A 22,275-nucleotide genomic window follows, 5' to 3' on the forward strand; every position below is an offset into this window, starting at 1 on the left:
CACAAAACACTCAGCTGTCAACTCTGATTTATTTCTGAAGCAAATCCGTATTTGGTTGCCAGTGATGTGGTGCATTTCCATTTTCCACTTCCAACATGATCTTTTTTGTATATGGAATGCCACCATCCAATCACGACTCAGCCTGTGTATTTTCTATTGTAATAATTATTATCATAAGAAGAAAAGATCTTCTCTTTCATTCTTCTAGCTAACAGTGCTTGACATTTTTTTCCTTGTGGGTTGAATTTGTGCTTCAGCATGATAAGGGATGTGGAAAGAAAAACATATTTGGGGCTTGTTCTTTCCTTTCAGGCATCTTCAATTTGAGCATCCCTTTCTTCCCTCTGGGAGGGGGGGGGTGAAGAGAAGAAGGCTATTAGAGATAAAGAAACCCCCCACTACGTTCAATCCTGTCTATAAATAATGGATTTTTATCGCAGAAACCTAACGTATAAAGACATCTCTCTTTAAATAAAACTCGTTCTCTCTTCTCAGTCACATCGCAAGCGATCACCTATTTGCTGAAAAAACTATTCCCGCCCCCTTACGGTTCTTTTTCCTCCTCTCTGTCTCTCTCCTTTACTCTGTGCAACGGAAATTCAAGCAAGCGGACCGCTACGCTAACGGCATACACGAAGGGCAAGGAAATTCCTTTGCAATAAACAATAGCCGTCTTCCATCTCTTTGGCTGCAACTAGGCAAGGTCAGTCCCGCTGCGGCAGCAGCTGCAGAGACTGGGGAAGACCCCCCCCCGCCCGCCTCGCCGAATCCCGCCTCCCTTCGCCCCGCTATGTGGAGCGCAGAACTCGGCAGCTGCGCGCCAGCGAAAGCCCGGAGCCAGCAGCGGGCTTCCACTCCACCCCGGGGGAGCTGTCCAACTCCACGCGGGTGCTGAACTGAGCTCGAGCCGCCCCGCTGGGGAAGCTGTCCATCCCCGCCGCGGCGGTGAACTCGCCGACCTCCGCCCAGCCAGGAGCTGTCCTCCCCTGCCGTGGTGCTGAAATCTGACTCCGCTCCGACATCTTTCCAGCTGCAAGAACAGCAGCAGCAGCAGGAAGGAAGCAAGCGAGCGGCGGCGGAAGATGGAGGGAAAGGGCGCCAGGGCGAGCCGCGACCAGCCCTGCTGTGCCCCGCCGCGTTCGCGCTGACCGCTTCCATCCCCACCCCCACCCCGCCGGCTCGGCTGTTCGGACCCAAGCGGCCCGCCGCGGCCATGGAAGAGGAACTCAAATGCCCCGTGTGCGGCTCGCTCTTCCGGGAGCCCATCATCCTGCCCTGCTCGCACAATGTCTGCCTGCCCTGCGCCCGCACCATCGCCGTGCAAACGCCGGAGACCGAGCAGCATCTGCCCGCCATGCTGCACCCGCGGGGCCCTGCGGCGGCGGCGCCAGGGGCCGGGGCTGCCGCCGCCGCCGCCGCCGGGCCGACCTCTCTCGACTATGACTGCGGGGCCGGCGGGGGAGCCGGCGGCGGAGGGGGCGGCGGCGGCGTGGACCACGCGGACAAGCTGAGCTTGCACAGCGAGACCGACAGCGGCTACGGCTCCTACACCCCGAGCCTTAAGTCTCCCAACGGGGTGCGGGTGCTGCCCCTGGTGCCGCCGCCTCCGGGCTCGGCGGCGGCGGCTCCCCGGGGAGGCGGCACCAGCTCCTCGCTGACGTGCCCGCAGTGCCATCGCAGCGCCTCGCTGGACCACCGCGGCCTGCGCGGCTTCCAGCGCAACCGGCTGCTGGAGGCCATAGTGCAGCGCTATCAGCAGGGCCGGGCCGCCGCCTCGGCCGCCGCCAAGTGCCAGCTGTGCGACCGCAGCCCCCCGGAGGCGGCCGCCGTCATGTGCGAGCAGTGCGAGGTGCTCTACTGCGCCGCCTGCCAGGTCAAGTGCCACCCGTCGCGGGGGCCCTTCGCCAAGCACCGTCTGGTGCCTCCGCCCAGCCAGCAGGGCGCCCCTAGCGGCGCGGGCGGGCCTAGCGCCGTGGGGAGCAAGGCGCCCGTCGCGGTGGCCCGCAAGGCCCCGACCTGCGCCGACCACGAGCTGGAGAACTACAGCATGTACTGCGTGACCTGCCGGAGCCCGGTCTGCTACCAGTGCCTGGAGGAAGGCAAGCACGCCAAGCACGAGGTGAAGGCCTTGGGAGCCATGTGGAAGCAGCACAAGGTAAGCCAAGGCGAGCGCCCGAGCTTCGCCGCTTTCAGTCTCGCCCTGCTTGCGCCCCCTTCTGGCCAACGCGGGAGCCCGCGAAGCAGGCACACGGACACAGCCAGGCTGCCATTGGCTCCTGGCGACGAGTGGAGGCTGGTGGCTCCTGTGTCGGCGGGGCAGTAAATCCACTCTGGGTTTCAGTCAGAACCAGGCAGGACTCTAAAAGCCAGTGTGGTGTAGTGGCTAAAGTGTTGGACTGGGAGTCGGGAGATCCGGGTTCTAGTCCCCACTCGGCCATGGAAACCCACTGGATGACTTTGGGCCAATCACAGACTCTCAGCCCAACCTACCTCACAGGGTTGTTGTTGTGAGGATAAAATGGAGAGGAGGAGGAGGATTATGTACGCCGCTTTGGATTCCTTGGAGGGAAAAAGGCGGGATATAAATGCAATAATAAATGAAAACATAAATAAAAGTAGCCGTCCAAGGTGCCAAACCCGATCCCACAATGGGTTCAGTGCCTTGGATATCTCTTTTAGAGTTCTGACTAGTTCTGATTGGAACCCAGAGCCGATTGTCTGTCCCACTGCCATAGGATCCACCAGTACCCACTTGGGGGGGGGGGCTTGCAACAGAAGGATAAAAGAGTGCTGGAAATCAGGATTGCAGGCAAGAATCTCAGCACTATAGATTGAATAAGTACAGGAAGCATGGGAGGAAAGTACATCTTTGAACCAAGCTCTACCATGATTTAATTTCAGCTTCAGAACGAATATGTTTCGAATAGCAGCACTCAGCTCTGAAACGCATGGGCTGTATCCAATGTTACTCCTACTTAGAGGTGACCCATTGAAATGAACAGGACTCAAATTAGTCACAACTAACTTAAGTCCCAGTAATTTCAATGGATCTATTCTGCATAGAACTAACGTTGGATTTAGCCCCATGAACATGTGATAAACAAAAGAGTGTCTCTGGGGAGGTGTAGAGTACATATGTATCACCACTGAGCAAAATCAGGCAAGTAGGGCGGGGGAACAGAGTCACCACAGCATAGCATAACATGTGGCTTTGAGGTTGGATTCAGCCCTGGTATATCTCAGAGTCTCCTCTCTCTCTCTCCTTTTAAACTGCTTTATTGTGTTTATAAATGGGTACTTAACATGTGTTCAGGGACAGCTAAACTACATGATCTTGAATGAGCATCCTAACATCTTCTCTAATGTTCATCCCAAACATTTAACAACCCATTTAAAGCTTCACAGTTCTTTACAATCTCTATAGCATTTGTTTGTGCAACAAGGCATATTCCCCAACAAGGAACAATAGTGACTTTCTCAAGCCAATCCCAATAAGAGACAAATAAAACTATATGAGCCAAATCCTCATATAGCACAATTCAAAGCACTGGTATTAACATTCAAAGCCCTAAGTGGCTTGGGGCTGGTTTACCTGAAGGATCATCCCTTCCCGTATGTAACTGCCTGGACCCTGAGGTTGTCCTCAATGGTCCTTTTTTCAGGAACCCATGCCAAAGGAAGTGAGCTGGGTGGCTACTAAGAAGAGGGCCTTTTCTGCTGTGGCACCCCAGGTGTGGAATGAGCTCCCCAGAGAGACTTATCTGGCACCTACGTTATCCTCTTCTAGGTGCCAGCTGAAGACCTTCTTTTGCCAGGCATCTTTGTCTTTCAGCTTCTGTTTTAAAATTGATACTGTATTTTAAATCTTGCAATGCTGCTGGGTTCTATTTGGTTATTATTTTATACTGTTGTTTTAGACTTTTAAATGTTTATTTTGTATTTTAAAGCCTCGTGTTTCATGGTTTTGAACTGCCCAGAGAGCTTTGGCTATTGGGCAGTATAGAAACGTAATAAATAAATACTACTTGCCACCTGCCTAGGCAGCTCTCACTAATCTCCTTTGGAGCTTGCCACAAAGGTTTCCCATCCTGAACCAATTTCTGCTTGCAGCTTTAGAGCAACCACTTTGGAGCAGCGGAATAGGGCAGAGTGATCACCCTGGACCACGGAAGCCCTATAGTGGAAGGTATTGGTGGTTTGTAGGGGGTGAGATTTTGGAGGAGATTTGCTGAGTAAAGCAATCGGTGCCTATTTAAAGTTTGTTAGGAAGATGCTTGCAAAAGTTCCCCTAAAGAAAGATTCCTGCAACTTTTTATTTTTTGTGAACCACCCAGAGAGCTTTGGCTATTGGGCAGTATGAAAATGCAATAAATAAACAATAAAAACATTCCATGCAAAAACACAATTATTTTTGGTTGATGCATGAACAGTCTCTGGGTTCCATTTCCAATTCACAAGACTGCTGAATAGCTAAGATGTGTCAAGAGTTGCAGACTTAGAAGTGGATTAAATAACTGGCTCTTAAATCACTGGGATGATTTGGTTAAAGAATTAGAAATAAGTGCTAATTTTGGTCTATTCACAGTATCTCCTCCTGCTTCTTTCTTAATTTATTTAATATCTTCTGGTCATCCAACTATTAGCTATTCAGTAAGGCTTTAGAATTTGAACCAAATCACATCACAGGGTTGCAGTTCATAGTTATCTGGAAGGTGGTGTTCTAGGAAAGTATTGGTATGATTTATAACAAATGCAGTTAAATTTTCTTTACTCTTAAGCAAGACATGATGATCTAGAAATTGATCTGAAAACCAATTAAGTCCATCTATCTTTGCTGGGAAGCAAAGGCCAACCAAGCATTTATTGATTATTCATATTGCACTTTGATGAAGTGCTTTTTATTGCTAAATAATGTATACGTTATACATGGTCCAGCCCCCAGGAGAATGTGTCAGCTCAGTTATGCACATGTGGGAGAACTTGAATGCACTCCCCACCCCCACCCCCACCCCACTATGTGCAAATTGCCCTGCATGTGGAAAACTAGCATGTCAGAAAGAAAACATTTAGCCTAGACTTTCCCCTCATGTTCTAACTTTGGCCAGGGAGATTTATTTTTTTTAATGTGGGGTACATTCAAAAATGCACCTGCCGTGTATATTCTGAGGCAGTAGTTCTGTGCTGGGGATTGTAGTGACATGGGATTTTTCTAAATGTTTGATTCAACTTCTTAAAATAAGATTTTAGTGACAAGTGGCTGTTCCTGTTTGATTTAGCTCAATATCCCAGGATGCCCCGTGCCTACTTCCCTATCCAGTTTTTAGACCTCTGCAATGAATCCCCATCCTCCTCTAGGAACAGCTCTCCTTCTCTTGGGGAAAAATAAACAGAAATGCCTGTTTCCTCCAAGTCCCAAAATAGATCCAAGCGAATGCAGGGGCTCTCAATCGAACTGCACAGCAAGTGAATGGAACACAGAAAGACCTGAGACTTTTTGCATGAAAAGTATGTGCTATCCCACTGAGCTATGGCCCTAAACGCATCCTAAATGCTGTGCTGAAAAATTCTCCCACATTTTTTTCTTGGCCATCCTCATTCAATTTGATAGAAAAGGAATTGCCTTTGAAAAGAACTTCAAAGGAGAAGAAAATTTTGGGGAAATTCTCCTTGATTGGCTTTGGGGCCCTTACAATTACCTTACTTATGAGGTTGCCAAGGAATATTTGCAAATATCCTATCCATCATTGTACACTCATCTCTGCAGCAGCCTGTAGTCTCCTTGGCTTCCCACGCTCCAATTAAAGCCTAGGGGTAATTCCTTTCATAGGGCTTTTACAGCTTAGGCAGCACAGGCAGCCTAGAAAGCTGGAGAGCAATGGAGAGATGTGTAATAGAAAGTGGGACGGACGGACACACAGCATCCTTGGCTGCCTCACAGTGATTAAGCTCAAAAACTAACACCAAAATAAATTAAAAAATAAGCTATAAAACTCCTCGAGAATGGCGCAGAAAAATGGAAGCCTCTTCAATGAGGGAAGAAAACTTTCAGGAAATTGGAGGACAAATTTTGGCACAGCACTAGCTCTTCTTCTTCTCTGGGGCTGGACACACCTGCATTGCAGAGGATGCAAAATGGGGGCTAGGCTGCCTTAGCACTGATCTATGGCCCTAAATGTATTCATATACCTACATTATTGATTCCAATCAAAAAAACATTCATTTGGTGGTAGCCTAATCAGACTTTTATTGCAGAATTGCAGGCATCTTCCAAAGAACAGCAATATCGAGATAGCTCCGCCTCTTGCACAAGAGCAGAATTCTCCAGGATGTTCTCTAGTATGAATGCAATTGAAATGAATCTGAGAAATATTCCCAAAATTCCAATAAATATATTAAGACTTTGATTTTAGCACATCAGAACTCTCAGCAGTTGATCTGATCTGGGATGAGAAGACAGTGGAGGCAGTTCACAGCACAGGATATTGCAAGTTAGCACAGCGTAGTGGTTAAAAGACCATGGGTTTGATCCAGACCTACCCCTATAAGTATGATTTACTTAAAGAAGACCACTGAAATGAATGGGACTTTGAGTTACTCACGACTAACAAGATCCATGGATTTCAATAGGTCTACTTTGAGTATGACAAAGTCTGCATCCAACCCTGAGGCAGTTCGCTGCCCTCCCAATCCAAAGGCATTGTGCAACTGTTCTGTCTTTTCCTCCTTAAAGGATTTTTGGTGATAATAATAAGACAGAACAGACGGGGAAAACACAGAAGGGTTACAAATGGAAGATGACAACTTCGAGACAGCCAATACAATTCCATGAATGAGGCAGGGCAATAGCACAATAAAAGCCTCATCTGGAAAACTCTAGAACTAAGCCACCAGTTGTCAGTCCTCCACTCCCTGCACATTTGCCCTGCCCTCTTTTGTATCTGGTCTGTCTAGTATAGCTCCTGCATCTTTAACTGTTGAGATGAAGAGGGGATTTCACCAGGTGCTCCATGCGTGCAAATGACACCTGCTGAAATTCCCTTTTCTATGCAACTGTTAAAGATACAGGAGCCCTGTCCCCCTTTTCATATGATCACTCTAGCAATGTGGAAGTTATAATTCTGTCCTACTTTACAGGGGGGTTGTAATGGTTGCTGACATAATGTATGTGAAAGACTTTGAATGCTTCAAAGCAATATATAAGTGCTGAACATTGTTATTATAAAAGGTGGGAGAGCTCAGTTCCGTCTTTCCCTTCAGACTCCAGTGAATCCAAAGAGTCCATTGGCAAGTAATTCTAACACCATTCCCTACATAAAATAATAATATTTACTGTACTAGGATATTATGATGACAAATGATATTGAGTTTGTAATGCTGTCCTACACAACAAAATGCTGAAAGCATGATTAATGTCCAGTGTGCTGTTATCAAATGACTTCAGCATTCTAGGGTAAATAGTATTTGGGAAGAGTCATGAACAACTTGAATTACACTTTGAATAAGGGTTGATAAACACAATCTGTAAAAATGTTTGGTGTAAAGTGATTGGTTAATTGAGTAATTTCATGTAATTCCTCCATTTTAATTGCAAAACTGGACACCAGAAGTCAGTGTAACTCGTAGGGTTTATTGCTCCTTGCTGCTAGGAGAGGATGTCATTTTCTCTGATGCTTTTACATGCTTTTCTTGTAAATACTGGGGAGAAATTAGAAAATGAAACACACAATTAACTGATTTTTGTGATAATAGTGATTATCTTGTGTTCTTACAAGTGTTAATTATCCATGTGCAATATCTTTGGCAGGGTGAAAAAGTGACGTCAGTGAGCCAACAGCCTCATTGCATGTCCTCTTTCCAGTGTACTGCATGTTAACATCACATATTTGAAACTGGCTGCAGCGGCTTTTACGCATGCCACCATTCTCCATAATTTACAGCCTTCTGAGCCTCATCTTAATGACTAAAACATAAATTAAAGTGCCATGTGCTGAACTGGGCTGCACATTTCATCAGGTTTTATGAGTTCCGGCACGGATACGGCAGTGGGAGGGGATGGAGGACACTCACCCATCACGAACATATGCTAGTCACAACTATTTTGCAAATAGATTCCTCCTCCTCCTCCTCCTGCCCATATGTCTAGGAATCCCGCCTTTTTGTTGTGCTTAAATATCTTCTGAATAATTTGGAAGCCATTGAATAAGCAGATTGAATGTCACGTTTCCAAATGGTGCAGTATACCTTTGTAAAAGCAGGAATTGTGAGGTGTAAATGATCAAGGGAAATTCTTTAACTATTCCACATGTAGGGTAAATTCCAAGTCCACCAGGCACCTTTGTCATGAGAAACCTTACTCTAGCCTACTAACCACTTTTGGACACTATTATCTGAATAATGTAGACACTAAAGTTACGATTTTGGGGTACAGTGGATTCTGACCAGGAATACCAATTAGAGATGATCAGTGGATCTTAATGGCACGATCCCCAATGGCCCCTGGACCCCTTTCAGGTGGTCTCCAGGCTCTTCATAAAGATAACTGACCATGTTGAAGAGCCAGAGGTTTCTGACACTTCCTGCCAAAGCACACAACTTCACAGTTCAAATGTGCTAATTTAAACTGGAAAGCAGCTGTTGCTTCAGCAGTGTGAGCAGTTGCTGTAGAAATATCAAACGACATACAAAGAACACATGTGGCTGTGTGCACAGTTCTCTCATGTGAGAGCTATCCACAAGTTGTAGTCCAACAAACATCTGGAGAGCACCAGGTTGGCAAGGCTGGTGTATGTGGTTTCAATCATCATGTCAGAGATGAGTATAGCAGTTGAGTTCCAAAATAATAACAACAATAACAACAACAACAACAACAACAACAACAACAACTTGTACAAGAAGAAAGCAGCACTCAATAGATCAGGGGTAGGCAACTGGGGGCCCTCCAGATGTTTTGGCCTACAGCTCTGCATAACGGTCGGAAAGCTTTCTGAACATTTAGACAGCCATGAGAAGTGGTTTACAAAATTATACCAACCACGGAAAGAACAGATAAAGGGATCTCTCTCTCTCTCTCTCTCTCTCTCTCTCTCTCTCTCTCTCTCTCTCTCTCTCTTATAATACTAGAATACTTCACCAAATTGAATGGCAGCAGACATTCATCACAGACAAAAGAAAGTGGCTCTTCTTTACACAATGTATACAGCCACCTTGAGTGCCATTTTTCTTTGGTAGAAATCAAATACATAAATAAAAATCTCACTTGTAGAATCCTCTGCTACAAGAGGTGGCAATAGATGAAAGGCTTAGATGTCTTTAAAAAGGGGTTAGGGACTTTATTATTGTTATTATTATTTATTCAAGTTATAAATTTATATTCCGCCTATATACAAAATGCCCTAGGCAGCATTTAGTGCAGGATAAGTCTTCAGTGGAGGACACGTGTATCAATGGATAATTAGCCATGCTAGCTAAATGGAGCCCCCGCCCCCACCCCCACCCCAGAGTCAAAGGCAGACTTCCTCGGAATTCCAGTTTGAAACGGGGGCAAGCCGCAAGGGAGGGCTCTTGCCATCATCACACCCTGCTTGTGCCTTTCCCAGAAGACTTTGGCCATGGAAACGGCATGCTGAACTAGATGGAACCCCTGGTCCAATTCAGCAGGACTCTTCTTACGCTTTTATGAAGGAGGATGGAGAATTAGAATACCTATCATAGACAGTTTCAAACTGTCAATGCTCAGAGAATGTCTTTCCCCCCCTTTTTTTAAGCATTAGCAAACAGATTTTTTGTTCCATTGTATCAGGAATGTAGAAATAGTTGTAAAGCTAGGAAACCTGCACTTTCGAATAATCAGACTTGCTTTCGAAGTGGGTATAGTTGCTTAGGGATGCAGAGGGTGCAGCAGGCTCAGCTGAGTCGGCTCTGTAAACGCAGCCTAACACAGCAAAGCACATTCAGCCAGTGAATAATGCTAGATGAGGACGTGAAAACCAAAGCAATGTGACTTTCCCCAGAGGCCCAGTCCACAGAATTGCATGCATAGAACTGGGGGGAGCTGCCCCAAGCATAGAAATAAGTAGTTATAGCACTGGGTTTGGCAGGAAATGCTCCGCAAACAGCAAGGGATAAACACACCTTCATATCTTGCTTGTGAATTAAATCTTTATCGATTGTTTTGATTTGATTTTGTACCCTGAAGGAAGGAAAGGAACCTCTCCTGCAAGCACTGAGTCATTACTGACTCTTGGAGGGACGCCAGCTTTCGCTGACGTTTTCTTGGCAGGCCTTATGGTGGGGTGGTTTGCCGTTGCCTTTCCCGGCCGTTATTGCCTTTCCCCCAGCTACCTGCCTTTTTACCAAAGAAAATGGCATTCAAGGCAGCTCCTGAGAAGCATTTGGGAGCAGAATGTTGGACTTTGTTTATGTTTGTCTGATCTTAGGGTGACCATATTTGGGAAACCAAAAAAGAGGACACCTAGTGTGTGTGTGGGGAAGCAGCTTTCTGAGTCCTGCAGAAAGTACATTATTCCCCCGCCACCTTAAAGAACCCGATTGGAGTGGAGGAGGGGAAAAGATTTCATTCTGCACCACCACCATCCACTCCAATTGGGGCCTTTCCTATAATGTCCACGAATGACCCACTTTCCCCTTTAAGACCTCAATTGGAACTCGGAGTGGGGGAATGACGTGCCTCAAGAAAGCATGTCATTCCCTCCTGCCATGCTAATGGCAGCCTTAAAGAGGAAGGTGTATCATTCCAGGACATTATTGAAAATTATAGAAAATCCCCCTGACACCATGGAAAGAACAAAAACCAGGACAAATCCGGGGAAATCCTGACAGTTGGTCACCCTATCTGATCTATCAAAGTGGTTTTTAGTGGAGGGACTGTACCCAGTGTTGTAGTGGTATATTTTGAAGTGCAAGCGCTCATCGTGGCAATCTGTGTAGCCAAGGAGAGTCCAAACATGCAAGCAGCAGCGTTGATCCATCGGTTCGTGGATGTACACACACACACAAACAAACACAGAGCATTAATACATAATATCCACTTCATTGGGATCAGTCATAGAATAGTGAGCTGGCAAAGGGCAAGTGTAGCGGTTAGCTCAAGGTCCAGCTCCTTTGAGGATTGCAGTTCAGCTTAGAGGGAACAGTAGGGTGACCATATGAAAAGGAGGACAGGGCTCCTGTATCTTTAACAGTTGCTTAGAAAAGGGAATTTCAGTAGCTGTCATTTGTATATATGGAGAACCTGGCGAAACTCCCTCTTCCTCACAACAGTTAAAGCTGCAGGAGCTATACTAGAGTGACCAGATTTAAAAGAGGGCAGGGCACCTGCAGCTTTAACTGTTGTGATGAAGAGGGAGTTTCACCAGGTTCTCCATATATACAAATGACACCCGCAGAAATTCCCTTTTCAATACAATTGTTTAAGGATACAGGAGCCCTGTCCTCCTTTTCATATGATCCCTAGGAAACAGGGAGGCCTGAGCAGGGTGGCAGATGACATCCCTGTTAATAATAAAAAAGAAGAAGTACCGGCACTTTGACCCTGGGCACCCCAGCTACACTGACTGCACCACATTGTATACCAGACCTCAGTGTGCTTAGGAGTTAAGCTCTCCAGCAGGCTTTGGTAGTCCTGAAGACTCCCATACGCAGCAATTTGTAAGTTCCAGTCAGCAACCAGATCAAGTAAGAGAAATCAATATTAATCTGTGGCTGCTATTACGCACAGAATAAACAATGAACGCTTATCTGAGGAGGAATAGTGGAATTAATGCTTACTTATAGAATCAATACGGAGCCCATCACTGCATGCGATCTACTGACAAGAGTCAGGTGCAAGTGGTTAAGACAAATCTGGGGGAAATAGCTGCAGTCAGGAATTATTGATTGCTTTAGGTTGCAATCCTATCTGTGAGTAGGCCCATTGAACTCCGTGGGGCTTTTTTCTGAGTAGACATGTAGAGGATTGCATTATTCAACAATGGCATTTGCAACGTTGAGCCTCAAAGAAAACCCGTCCAATATTTTGTGAAGAAACTTATGGGCTGCGGAGAAAGTTGTTGTTGTTGTTATTATTATTATTATTATTATTATTATTATTATTATTGTTGTTATTTATTTATATAGCGCCATCAATGTACATGGTGCTGTACAGAGTAAAACAGTAAATAGCAAGGCCCTGCCGCATAGGCTTACATTCTAATAAAATCATAATAAAACAATAAGGAGGGGAAGAGAATGCACCAAACAGGCACAGGGTAGGGTAAAACTAGCAGTATAAAGTCAGAACAAAATCAAGTTTTAAAAGCTTTAGGAAAAAGAAAAGTTTTTAGCTGAGCTTTAAATGCTGCGATTGTTTATGATTGTTTACAAGGGCGTGGCCAGCTATTTAGTTAATTTATTTTCTAGGACGCTGCTGACTGTCTCCCGAGATACACGAGCCCTTCTGTGATAGTAGACGGCCTGCAGATGGGCAGAAAAATATTGTATAGGGTGACCATATGAAAAGGAGGACAGGGCTCCTATATCTTTAACAGTAATGTAGAAAAGGGAATTTCAGCAGGGGTCAATTGAAGTGGTTGAATTCCCTCTTCATCACAACAGTTAAAGCTGCAGAAGCCCTGCCCTCTTTTGTTTCTGGCCACTCTACTATAGCTAGTGTAGCTTTAACTGTTGTGATGAAGAGGGAATTTCACCCACTTCAATTGACACCTGATGAAATTCCCTTTCCTACATTACTGTTAAAGATACAGGAGCCCTGTCCTCCTTTTCATATGGTCATCCTAATATTGTAGCAAAAAAGACTTCAAGGAAAAACCAAAAGGAAAGGCAATGTATAGTGGCTGACCTGGCTCTTAAGAACTGGGTTTTGAGAGCAGAGTCCAAAAATAGTAGCTTTGAGGAGGGGGAGGGATTTTCAGGGAGAAAATGGTTCAAGAGGAACAAGCAACCTCCTATGTTATGGTCCCAGTCAGGACTGGGCCTCTGCAGCTGCTGTGGCTATGTGTGTGTGTTCTCCTTTAAAAAGGAGAACTCTAATGAGTTCTAAAGAGAACTCTTCAAAGATGCTTTTAGTGTAATATGTAGTTTGATCCTGAGGGAAACCATAAATGAAGGCATGATCCCCTGCTAAATTTCTTGTCATTAGATGGCCTCGGGAAAGGGCCTGCAACCTTTGCACCCACCCGCATTACCCAGTTATTCCAAAAAAGAGAAAAAGATATATGGAGGCTGTCTATATGCCCTGCATACCCCGTGGTGGCTGGGCAGTGGCGCTGCGTATTTTATACGATGCAGTTACCAACTTACACCTACCATAGGCTTTCCCCCTGAAACTGGGCGCGTAAAAAGTCACTGACTTTTTGCTTTACTCCATGGTCTCCACCATTGATCAAGGCTGGGGCGTTCCAGGGGTGGATTGAGGCTCACCGTAGGTTGGGGGATGCGTGGGAAAGTGGGGCAGGGGGTGGGCTTCATGAGTCGAATGGCCCCCGGTGCTGCCCGGAAAGCCCACGTTCCCTCCTGCTGTATGGATTTGCTGCTCTCACCTGGCAGCTGGGATGCCACCGGGTTTTGAAGGAATGAGCAGCAAAGCAACATGGTCAAGACACCCCCAGGGCTATTTGTGATTTGAAATGTGTTATCCCAGCTCATTGTAAATACAGTTCACTCTTCAAGAAATCCATTTGTCTGTTCTTTGAAATGAGATTTCCTGCGATTGATAAGATGGCAAAGAATATTCCAACTTTTAAAGTTATCATTACTGAACTGTGGGAGTGGCACAGAATCCGGTGTGCAAATTCTCACAAGACTGTGGCCCTGTTTGCACATAAACCTGGCAAATCATGGGTTAATTAACTATTTACAGGGTTGCATGCGAAACACTTCATGTAATTTCCTCTCCCACTTCCATTGACGCTAATGGGAGGAAAAATAAGTATGCCAGCCTCACTTTTCTAGCCTTTCGCGGTGTGTGTGTGTGTGTCAAGGGAATGATGAGGCTTTGGATCTGGTAGATCCAAGGCCTCTCCAATATCCCCCTCGACACCCGCATCCCTGAATGCCCTCTTTTCAGCCCCACTGCCAATGGAACAGCACAGGCAGTATGGGGGGAGGCATCGGGCGGAAGACATCCCTCTCCATCTAGGAAGCTCCCTGTAGGGTGGCCTCTTCCACATAGGAATTTGTGTTATCAAAAAGGGGATAAAAGAGGGTGCCAATTTGCATAACATGTGCATATGCAAACTGATATGTATAGGCGCAAAGTTGGAAATCATAACTATAATTTAAATAGAAAAACAAGGCATCTCACCATGGTGGGGAAGATTGCCCGGGTGACCTGTGTACCTGCTCAGTCTGCTGCTCGGGTCCTAACTCTTGAGGGGCCACTTCAAGGTGCCCCTGTTCATCCTCCTTATGGTTCTTTGACTTTAAACCAATCTTGGACTGGGCAGCCTATCAAACACAGGACACCTTGAAATAGTGGACAGTGCTATATAAAATGGCCACCCGGCCATCCCAGCCACTTGTGGAGAGGGAGGTCCACAGCAGCCAATGGCCTCTCAGTTGCTCTCCCCAAAAGCTTAGAACTGCTGCCTTATTGTGTCTACAGGACCAAAATAATCCTGAATGAAAAGAATTTGGAAAGTGAATACATATTGATCTTTTTTTTTCTTTAAATAAAATCCTGATTCTAGCAGGTGTTGGAATGCTTGAGATGGAAAGTAAGTATTTTAGGCATTAATTGTAAAGGCTAACGATAATCTTATATTTTGTTCCACTGGACTTTATTTTTTTACAGGCGCAGCTGTCTCAGGCTCTGAACGGGATTTCGGATAAAGCAAAGGAAGCAAAAGAATTTCTGGTTCAGCTGAAAAATATTTTACAGCAGATACAGGTAATAATTATAGGATTCCATCTGTTAGGGATTTTGTAATGAGAGGTCATTACTAAACTGGTTGACTAACCATATTTTGTAGTTTTCTGATTGATTGTAATGGGATTGTTTAACTGCTTGACTTGAAGCAAATGCTAAAAGCCACAATCCAGGACAACACCTAATTCTGTGCTAAGCCGCAGCCCAAATGCTTTGATGGAAGGATTTGGATCATAATTTTAACCGTAATGGAATTGAATGACGTAGTGCCTTCTCTTCCTCATGCAGCTGCCTGGATACTGAGTTCTACTGGGGATGCCACACTTGCCAGCATTCGATAGGTAGCAATCCAAGAGAAGGCATTCTCGATACAGGCATCCCAATGATGGAGCTTCCTGCACCCTCAGATATGATCAGTGCCAGTGGAGGCCAGTGGCTCTGATGTCAGTGGGGCAGCAAATCCACTCCAGATTTCAGTCAGAACTCTAAAGGAGCTCTCCAGTATTCACCGCTCCACGACATCAGAGCCACCAGCCTCCACTGGTCAGTGGAGCCTTATTTATTTATTTATTTATTTATTTACAATGTTTATATACTACTCCTCAAAGAAAATTTCAGAGTGGTGTACAAGATAAAATGAAATAAAAACAGAATAAAACACTTTAAGATAGATTTTAAAAGAAGCAAAATGAAAAGTGAACCGTGGCTAGTCATTAAGAAAAGGCTTCCTGGAACAATGACATTTTTTGTACAGGATTTCCCTAATTTTGTACAGAATTTCCACAACATACAAACATTTTTGTATGTAGCTTTTGAAAAGAGAACTTAATCTGAAGGATAACCATGTTCTAGAAGTGCAAATTAGGTTGGTTCATTTAAAAGCATTCCTTGGCAACCGTACATCCATAGACAGTGCCAACTCCTGTCTTGTTTTATAGTAACATTTCTCCAAACTGGGGGTGGGGCAGGGGATGAAATATGCGAAAGGTTAGAATATATCAATCTTCTGGCATAATCACCTTGATCGTAGACATTTTGCAGCAAGCTATTTAATGCTGCGACTTATAAAGAATCGTGCAATCGGGCTGATCTGCCAAACCTTTTAGAAAGGAACAGAAAAATGAAATGGCAGTGCGTTGAATAAACCAATCCTTTCCGCTATAGAACTGAGCCTTTTCTTTTCGTCTTCAAGGAAAATGGTTTGGACTATGAAGCTTGTCTAGTTGCTCAGTGTGATGCTCTGGTGGACGCTTTGACTCGTCAGAAGGCAAAACTGCTCACAAAAGTTACCAAAGAGCGAGAGCACAAGCTAAAGGTCAGTGAAATCCTCCATTAGCACCACCCATTGCAGATTTCCTTGGGATAATATCCACTGAGTAATGTCCGGAGCTCATGTCAAGATCCATTGGATCAGGGATGGGCAACACTCCAGATATTTTGACTGACAACTCCCATGATTCCTCACCATTGGCTATGCTGGCTAGGGCTGATGGAAGTTGAAGGCTAAAACATTTGGAAGCCATAGGCAGAGAGAGCTCTATATTTGGGACAAATGGAGCAGCACCCCTTCACCTCTCCCAACCTACTTGTGGCAAAGAGATCCCCAAAAAACGTACTTTTGCTCCAATGCACAGCATTGCAGCTGCTGAGTGCCAGGATGGTCTTCTCCTGCCCTCCTCCAACAATCTCAGTAGAATATTGAGTACTTGCCTTGCCCTCAGCCCCACAAGCCCCAATAGGCATCAGCCACCAATGGCTATAGATGGCCTTCCCCTGCATTAGACTGAGGACAAAATTGCACAGTCTGAATCCCACATCTGGTGGGATAAACGTGTGGGGTGTTTGCAAGAGGGGAATGTTTGCTGGGAAGATATAGGGCTGGCAGATGAACCCGTCCCGGGCTTGTGAATTAGCTTCTCCAAGTTCTCCCTCGTTATGCACACCTACCACCTCTGCCCAGGCTTACTCTCCATTTCAGAACCCTGCTGAGTTTTAAGTGGCCCGGAGGGCATTTGAGGGGAGAATCTGTGGGCAGAGGAAGGGTTGAACACACTGCTTACCCTGGCTGGTTTTCCCTTGCAAATTCCCCCACCCTGAGGGGGAATTTGCAAGAAAAAACATAAGGGTGGGACCCCCATGTTTTCCTTATCATATCTAGTTCCACCCCGAGTAGGGTTTTGGGGATCGGTGCTGAAATAAGTCTCTGTCTTTGAGTCATTGTAAATAAGAGCACACTAAGATGACCTGTGAGGAACCCAAAGAGCATGGCTATATAAATGTCTGTGCTAAAGCAATGCTTCCCCTTTCTATTTTTCTGCCTATCAGGAGAAGTCTCCCTTGATAATAACTGGCCAAATACTTAAGATTTTTATTGTATGATTACTCAGTGGAAACTGTTGGCTCTGTTATCAGTGAGGCAGTGAATTGGCTTCAGGTTTCAGTCAGAACCAGTCGGAATTCTAAAGGATCTATCCTCCTTTAGAGTTCTGACTGAAACCTGGAGCAGATTCACCACTCCACTGACATTGGAGCTAACAGCCTTGACTGTGATTATGGGCTCCATCATTGCAGCATTTTATCACTCTCTCGTCATGCCTGGTTTGCCGTTTTGCAGGGCAGTACTCACATGACATCGTGCCTATCTTGCATTCACCTCACTTCTTCCCCTCCTTTTTCTGTGTTTTCCTAGAGTGGGGAAAGTCCAGTTTATTTCCTCCATGCAGGATTAAAGTACCCTTCCACCCCTGTGTACTGCCGTCCTCACGCTATGTCCTTTCTTGGGGGCATTGAAGGCGCCAGTCCATCACAATGTCCATCAACGACAAGAACCAATGAACTGGAGGGGGAAGGACAAGGGGCGGGGTGGAGTGGGAGGGCAAACAAGCGAAAAGAAATTTCATCGGTACAGTAGTGATACCACAAACACACGTGAAAAGGACCATTAGCTTGATGCGCTAATGAAGCGGAGGTGGAAATTGCGGAGGCAAACCAGGAAAAAAAAGTAGGTGTGATGGAGCCCTATGAATGCTTTGTTTGTGGAAGAGATTTATTAAAAGCAAGTGGAGATTCAAAATACACCTGACCGCAGGGCTGACTCCAGCTTTTAGTGAACCTCAAGTAAAAGGACTGTAATATCCTCCTGCATCCCCACCTGCCAACCACCTGCTTCTCTTCCAGCCACAATGTCTTACTGGTTTATGCCCTTAATTGACTCTCCTTGATAGTCATCTAAGCAACAGAGGATAGATTAGGGATTAAGCCTAGTCCAAGGATCAGACCAAAGGCCTATCAAGATCAGCATTTTGTTTCCCACTAAATGCCCACAAGCAGGCCATGGCTGCATTCAGACAACAATCAATTCAACAGTTGTTTACCTAGGGGGTACTCCCCACACAAGATGATAATAATCAACCGTGGTGTGGATTAGGATCACCATTGAGTTGGCTATAAGTTCATGTTGGGTTGACTCACTCATCCCCCACCTTCTCTCCCCACTCAGTCCTCCTGCTAGTATCCCATCAGCCATTGCTGCCAAAAATCTATCCTACCAGTTGGACTAGAGCAGCAGCCACCACTTTGCAGCTCTGTGGCTGATGAAATGACCAATGGTGGCCGTAGAAATAACCAATGGTGCTGTCCACACAACATGATAACCAATGGTGGTTCAAATAGCCTACTCTGCAGTGTGGTGAAGTGGCTGAAGTGTTGGACTGGGTGTTGGGAGATCCAGGTTCTAGTCCCCACTTGGCCATGGAAACCAACTGGGGGACTTTGGGCCAGTCACAGACTCTCAGCCCAACCTACCTCACAGGGTTGTTGTTGTGAGGATAAAATGGAGAGGAGGAGGAGGATTATGTATGCCGCCTTGGATTCCTTGGAAGGAAAAAGGCGGGATATAAATGCAATAATAAATAAATAAATAAATAGCCCACTCTGCACAGCGTTGGTTATTTTGGCAAAATAACCAGCTGTTTGGTTAAAAAAACTCCCCCCACACAACACAATAACCCACGGTGGGTTAAATAACCAACTGTTGACTATTTTAACCACCATTGGTTATTGTGTTGTCTGAACCCAGTCAGCAACAGCCCACTCCTGCTGTTTTTCCAAAGCATATTCAGAGGCATGGTGCACGACTCTATGCTAATGAAAGAAAATGAGTGTACAGGTTTGATTTGAAGTTCTTCATTTGTTGCTGCAGTAGCATTAATCTACATAGCTATTCCTGATTAACGCACTGGAATTTAGTTACTTTCATTAAAAGCTTGGAAGTCAGCAGTTGTAAAGTCCACAAATTAACCACCCATTAGATTCAGTGTATTCAGCCATGAACAGAAATGAGTCCGGAACATTTAACTTCCCTTGCAAATTGAGGTTTGCCAAAGGTGACATCTTGCCAAACTAATTATCAACATTTACAATCCAGAGCAAATAAGTGGAGCCGATGGGGATGGGGCAGTTTCAAGATGGCTTCTAGAGCAAATACAGCTCCAACGAGCTCTCCGCTCTTCTTCTGTTGCTTCAGCAATGATTTACTTAATTCAGTGGCAGCTGAGAGGACTGCCCACCTTATACAGAATTTTTCTCTCCCTAGGTTGTGTGGGACCAGATAAATCACTGTACTCTGAAACTGCGTCAGTCTACAGGGCTTATGGAATATTGTCTTGAAGTAATCAAAGAAAATGACCCTTCTGGATTTTTACAGGTATATTGTCTTCTAATTTTGTGGGAAATGAGCATTAAAATTTTTTTTTTTTTTTTTTTTTACAGAGGACTATATTTTTTGAAGTGATCATTTTAGACCCGCAGGCTTTCTGATGCATACACAGGCCTGGGCAATAATACACAGGCTGTTCCATCCATTGCCATGGAGAAAGCTAGGAAGTGGTGGATTCTTCTGATAGGAAATTGGTCCATTTACATTGGTTAATCTCCCACAAGTGTTCCTCTTCTTGTACCTTTCCACCCAGTGTACACAGGCAAAAGGAATTGCCACTTGGTGTGTGGAAGTCTCGTGTGGTTCTAATAAAACCTGAGGGCGTTTGGGCCGTCCCAGGCTGTCCTGTTCCCTTGAGTGTCTGTGTAACCTGTGTGGGTCCTACGGGGCTCAATTAGAATAAAACTTGCAAAGGTGTAACTGAACAAACATGTCTTTAGCAAGAATTAAAATTATACAAAACATGCAATGATTTCCCAATATAAATAAATGCCACAATTAGTCCTTCTGAGTCCAAACAAAAATATGGAGTTCTTGCTTGTATATGCTAGTCGCAAATTGTCTTTGGGTTCACAAGATGCTGGATACGTCAGTAATCTTTTTGTAGTTACCTTAACTTTAGACCACAGGACAATCCACAATTGGTAGCTTGTCTTTCAAGGTATTAGCCCTGAAATAGTAATATAAATATTACAAATATCAAAGATACAAAAATTATTTCCCATCCCCTTGAAATCCTGCTATACAGAAATATCAGTACAGTTTATCTTATACTAGATTATGAGCTTCTTTATACGAGCGATTGAAAGCATGCTCGTGACTGGTCACTCCCGGAAGTTTGCAGGTCATTTTGACTAAAGCGTGAGCCTCTTGTGCGTCTCCCACTTCTTCCCTCCATTATTCTGCTTAAAAATAAATCTTGAAAAACCCAATTCTTCTGAAATTTATCGGGATTTCCTGCCATGTGCATTCGAAAGTGTGCTACAAAACATCCACTAGGGGGTGCTGTTCCACTGAACTGTATGAGCTCGGAAGCTTTAATTTACAGACCACATGGTTGCTGCTCTCCTCCTGCGTAATTCATTGCATTTCAAATGCGGCAGAGAAGCAGGAAGCAAAGCAACGGTAAGCAAACGTGATTTCCCTTTAATCTAAAGGGCTTCAAAAAGAGCCATAATCCAGCAGAACAAGAGGACTCTTTTTGTTCTTTGTTTTTGTTTTGTTTCTCTTCACCCTCCCTCTGACTCCACCAGAAAGGGACTAAACCATTCAGTCCATGGGGGTTACACCTGCAACTATAAGACCTTCAGTCACGGTCAGTTCTAACTTAATTCACAGGGGCCTAGATCTATTCCACAAAGCCCTAAGTGTCCATGAGTGTCCTCATCTTAATGGCCATTCAGAGGGCAATTTTCTAGGAGGATTGCAGCTGGGGAGGAAAGAGTTAACTTTCCTCTTTCCATATGCTGCAACACTCTTGACACACCACAAAAATCTCCCCCTACATGGCAATTAATCTTAGAGAAAACATTTTTTCCCATTAGTTTGGGATGATCTGAGACTTATTAATTGCAAATTAATTGAAGAATTAATTTTATTTGAGATGATTTTGGATAATCTGGGGGAGGATATAAATTAATGGTAGAATTTATTTTATTTGAGATGATTTAGATGAGAAATTGATTGGTTTTGTCTCCCACAAAATTTTTAAAGATCCTTATATTTATTTCTAAAATTACATGTATAGATATAAATTAGCATATGCAGGTTTGTGTCCTATAGGCCTGGGGCCCAAATCTTTTACAGGCCTAGCAATACCCCTGCTTCAAACTGATTGTTCTGTAGTTTTGCCATGTACATTTGGAGATTAAATGTTTCACTTTCAGATTTCAGATGCTTTAATCAAACGTGTCCAAGTGTCTCAGGAGCAGTGGGTCAAAGGAGCTCTGGAACCAAAAGTATCGGCTGAATTTGATCTGACTTTGGATAGCGAGCCATTATTGCAGTCAATTCATCAGCTGGACTTCATTCAGATGAAATGTAGGGGTGAGCTTTTGTAGATTGATTTTCTCTTTCTTCTCTCTTTCTCTCTCTTGCATCAGGATTTCAAACCGCAGTGGTGAGGCTGAGGCTGAGATAGGCCTCTGAGACAGGAGTCTCTTATAGAGATGTAAGCCGCCATTTGTGTGTTGAGGCAACATCCGTGTCTCTTCCCTTGACCCTAACAAGCTCAGGCAATAGTAGTACATAATGGTAGGCATCTGAGAAGATTTAAAAAAGGCCTTCAGACTGGGGCTGTCTTCATGACACCAGGTTGGTGCCGCCTCCCTCCTCAACCCCTCGCTTTCCCTTGTCCATCACAGCGTTGGGTAATCCCGACACCGATAAAAGAGCGCAGGGTTTCTGGGTGGCCATCCAGGTCCCAGAGCCACCCCCGCCCTCTTCCTGGTGGAAGGCAACCAATCGCTAGTCACCTTCCACCAGGCTTCACCCCCTGGTTGGCCCCAGATTGGCCGCGGAGCAACATTACACAGCGGAAGTGCTGTGGCGGTGTTGCTCCCTTTGAAAAAGTCAGGGTAAACCTCCAGCTTTTTCATATCAGAGCATCGCAGAAAGATGAAGCTATGCCAGTGTCATCTAACTGGTGGGGTGCAGATCCTCAGCCATCGTGGGG

General features: G+C 45.1%; 1 protein-coding gene across 1 annotated transcript in view; it reads left to right on the forward strand.

The window, feature by feature from the left end:
- The first annotated feature begins 1,213 nt into the window (after positions 1-1,213).
- The window catches only part of TRIM67 (tripartite motif containing 67), a 47,648-nt gene continuing 26,586 nt past the window's right edge, over positions 1,214-22,275 (forward strand). The window contains exons 1-5 of the mRNA XM_063125656.1: positions 1,214-2,155; positions 14,810-14,905; positions 16,077-16,199; positions 19,479-19,589; positions 21,488-21,647. Of these exons, the coding sequence (XP_062981726.1) occupies positions 1,214-2,155; positions 14,810-14,905; positions 16,077-16,199; positions 19,479-19,589; positions 21,488-21,647 (1,432 nt within the window). The remainder of the gene's footprint in view (positions 2,156-14,809; positions 14,906-16,076; positions 16,200-19,478; positions 19,590-21,487; positions 21,648-22,275) is intronic.

This window comes from Elgaria multicarinata, chromosome 4 (genome assembly GCF_023053635.1).
Source record: "Elgaria multicarinata webbii isolate HBS135686 ecotype San Diego chromosome 4, rElgMul1.1.pri, whole genome shotgun sequence".
Classification (NCBI taxonomy): Eukaryota; Metazoa; Chordata; class Lepidosauria; order Squamata; family Anguidae; genus Elgaria; species Elgaria multicarinata.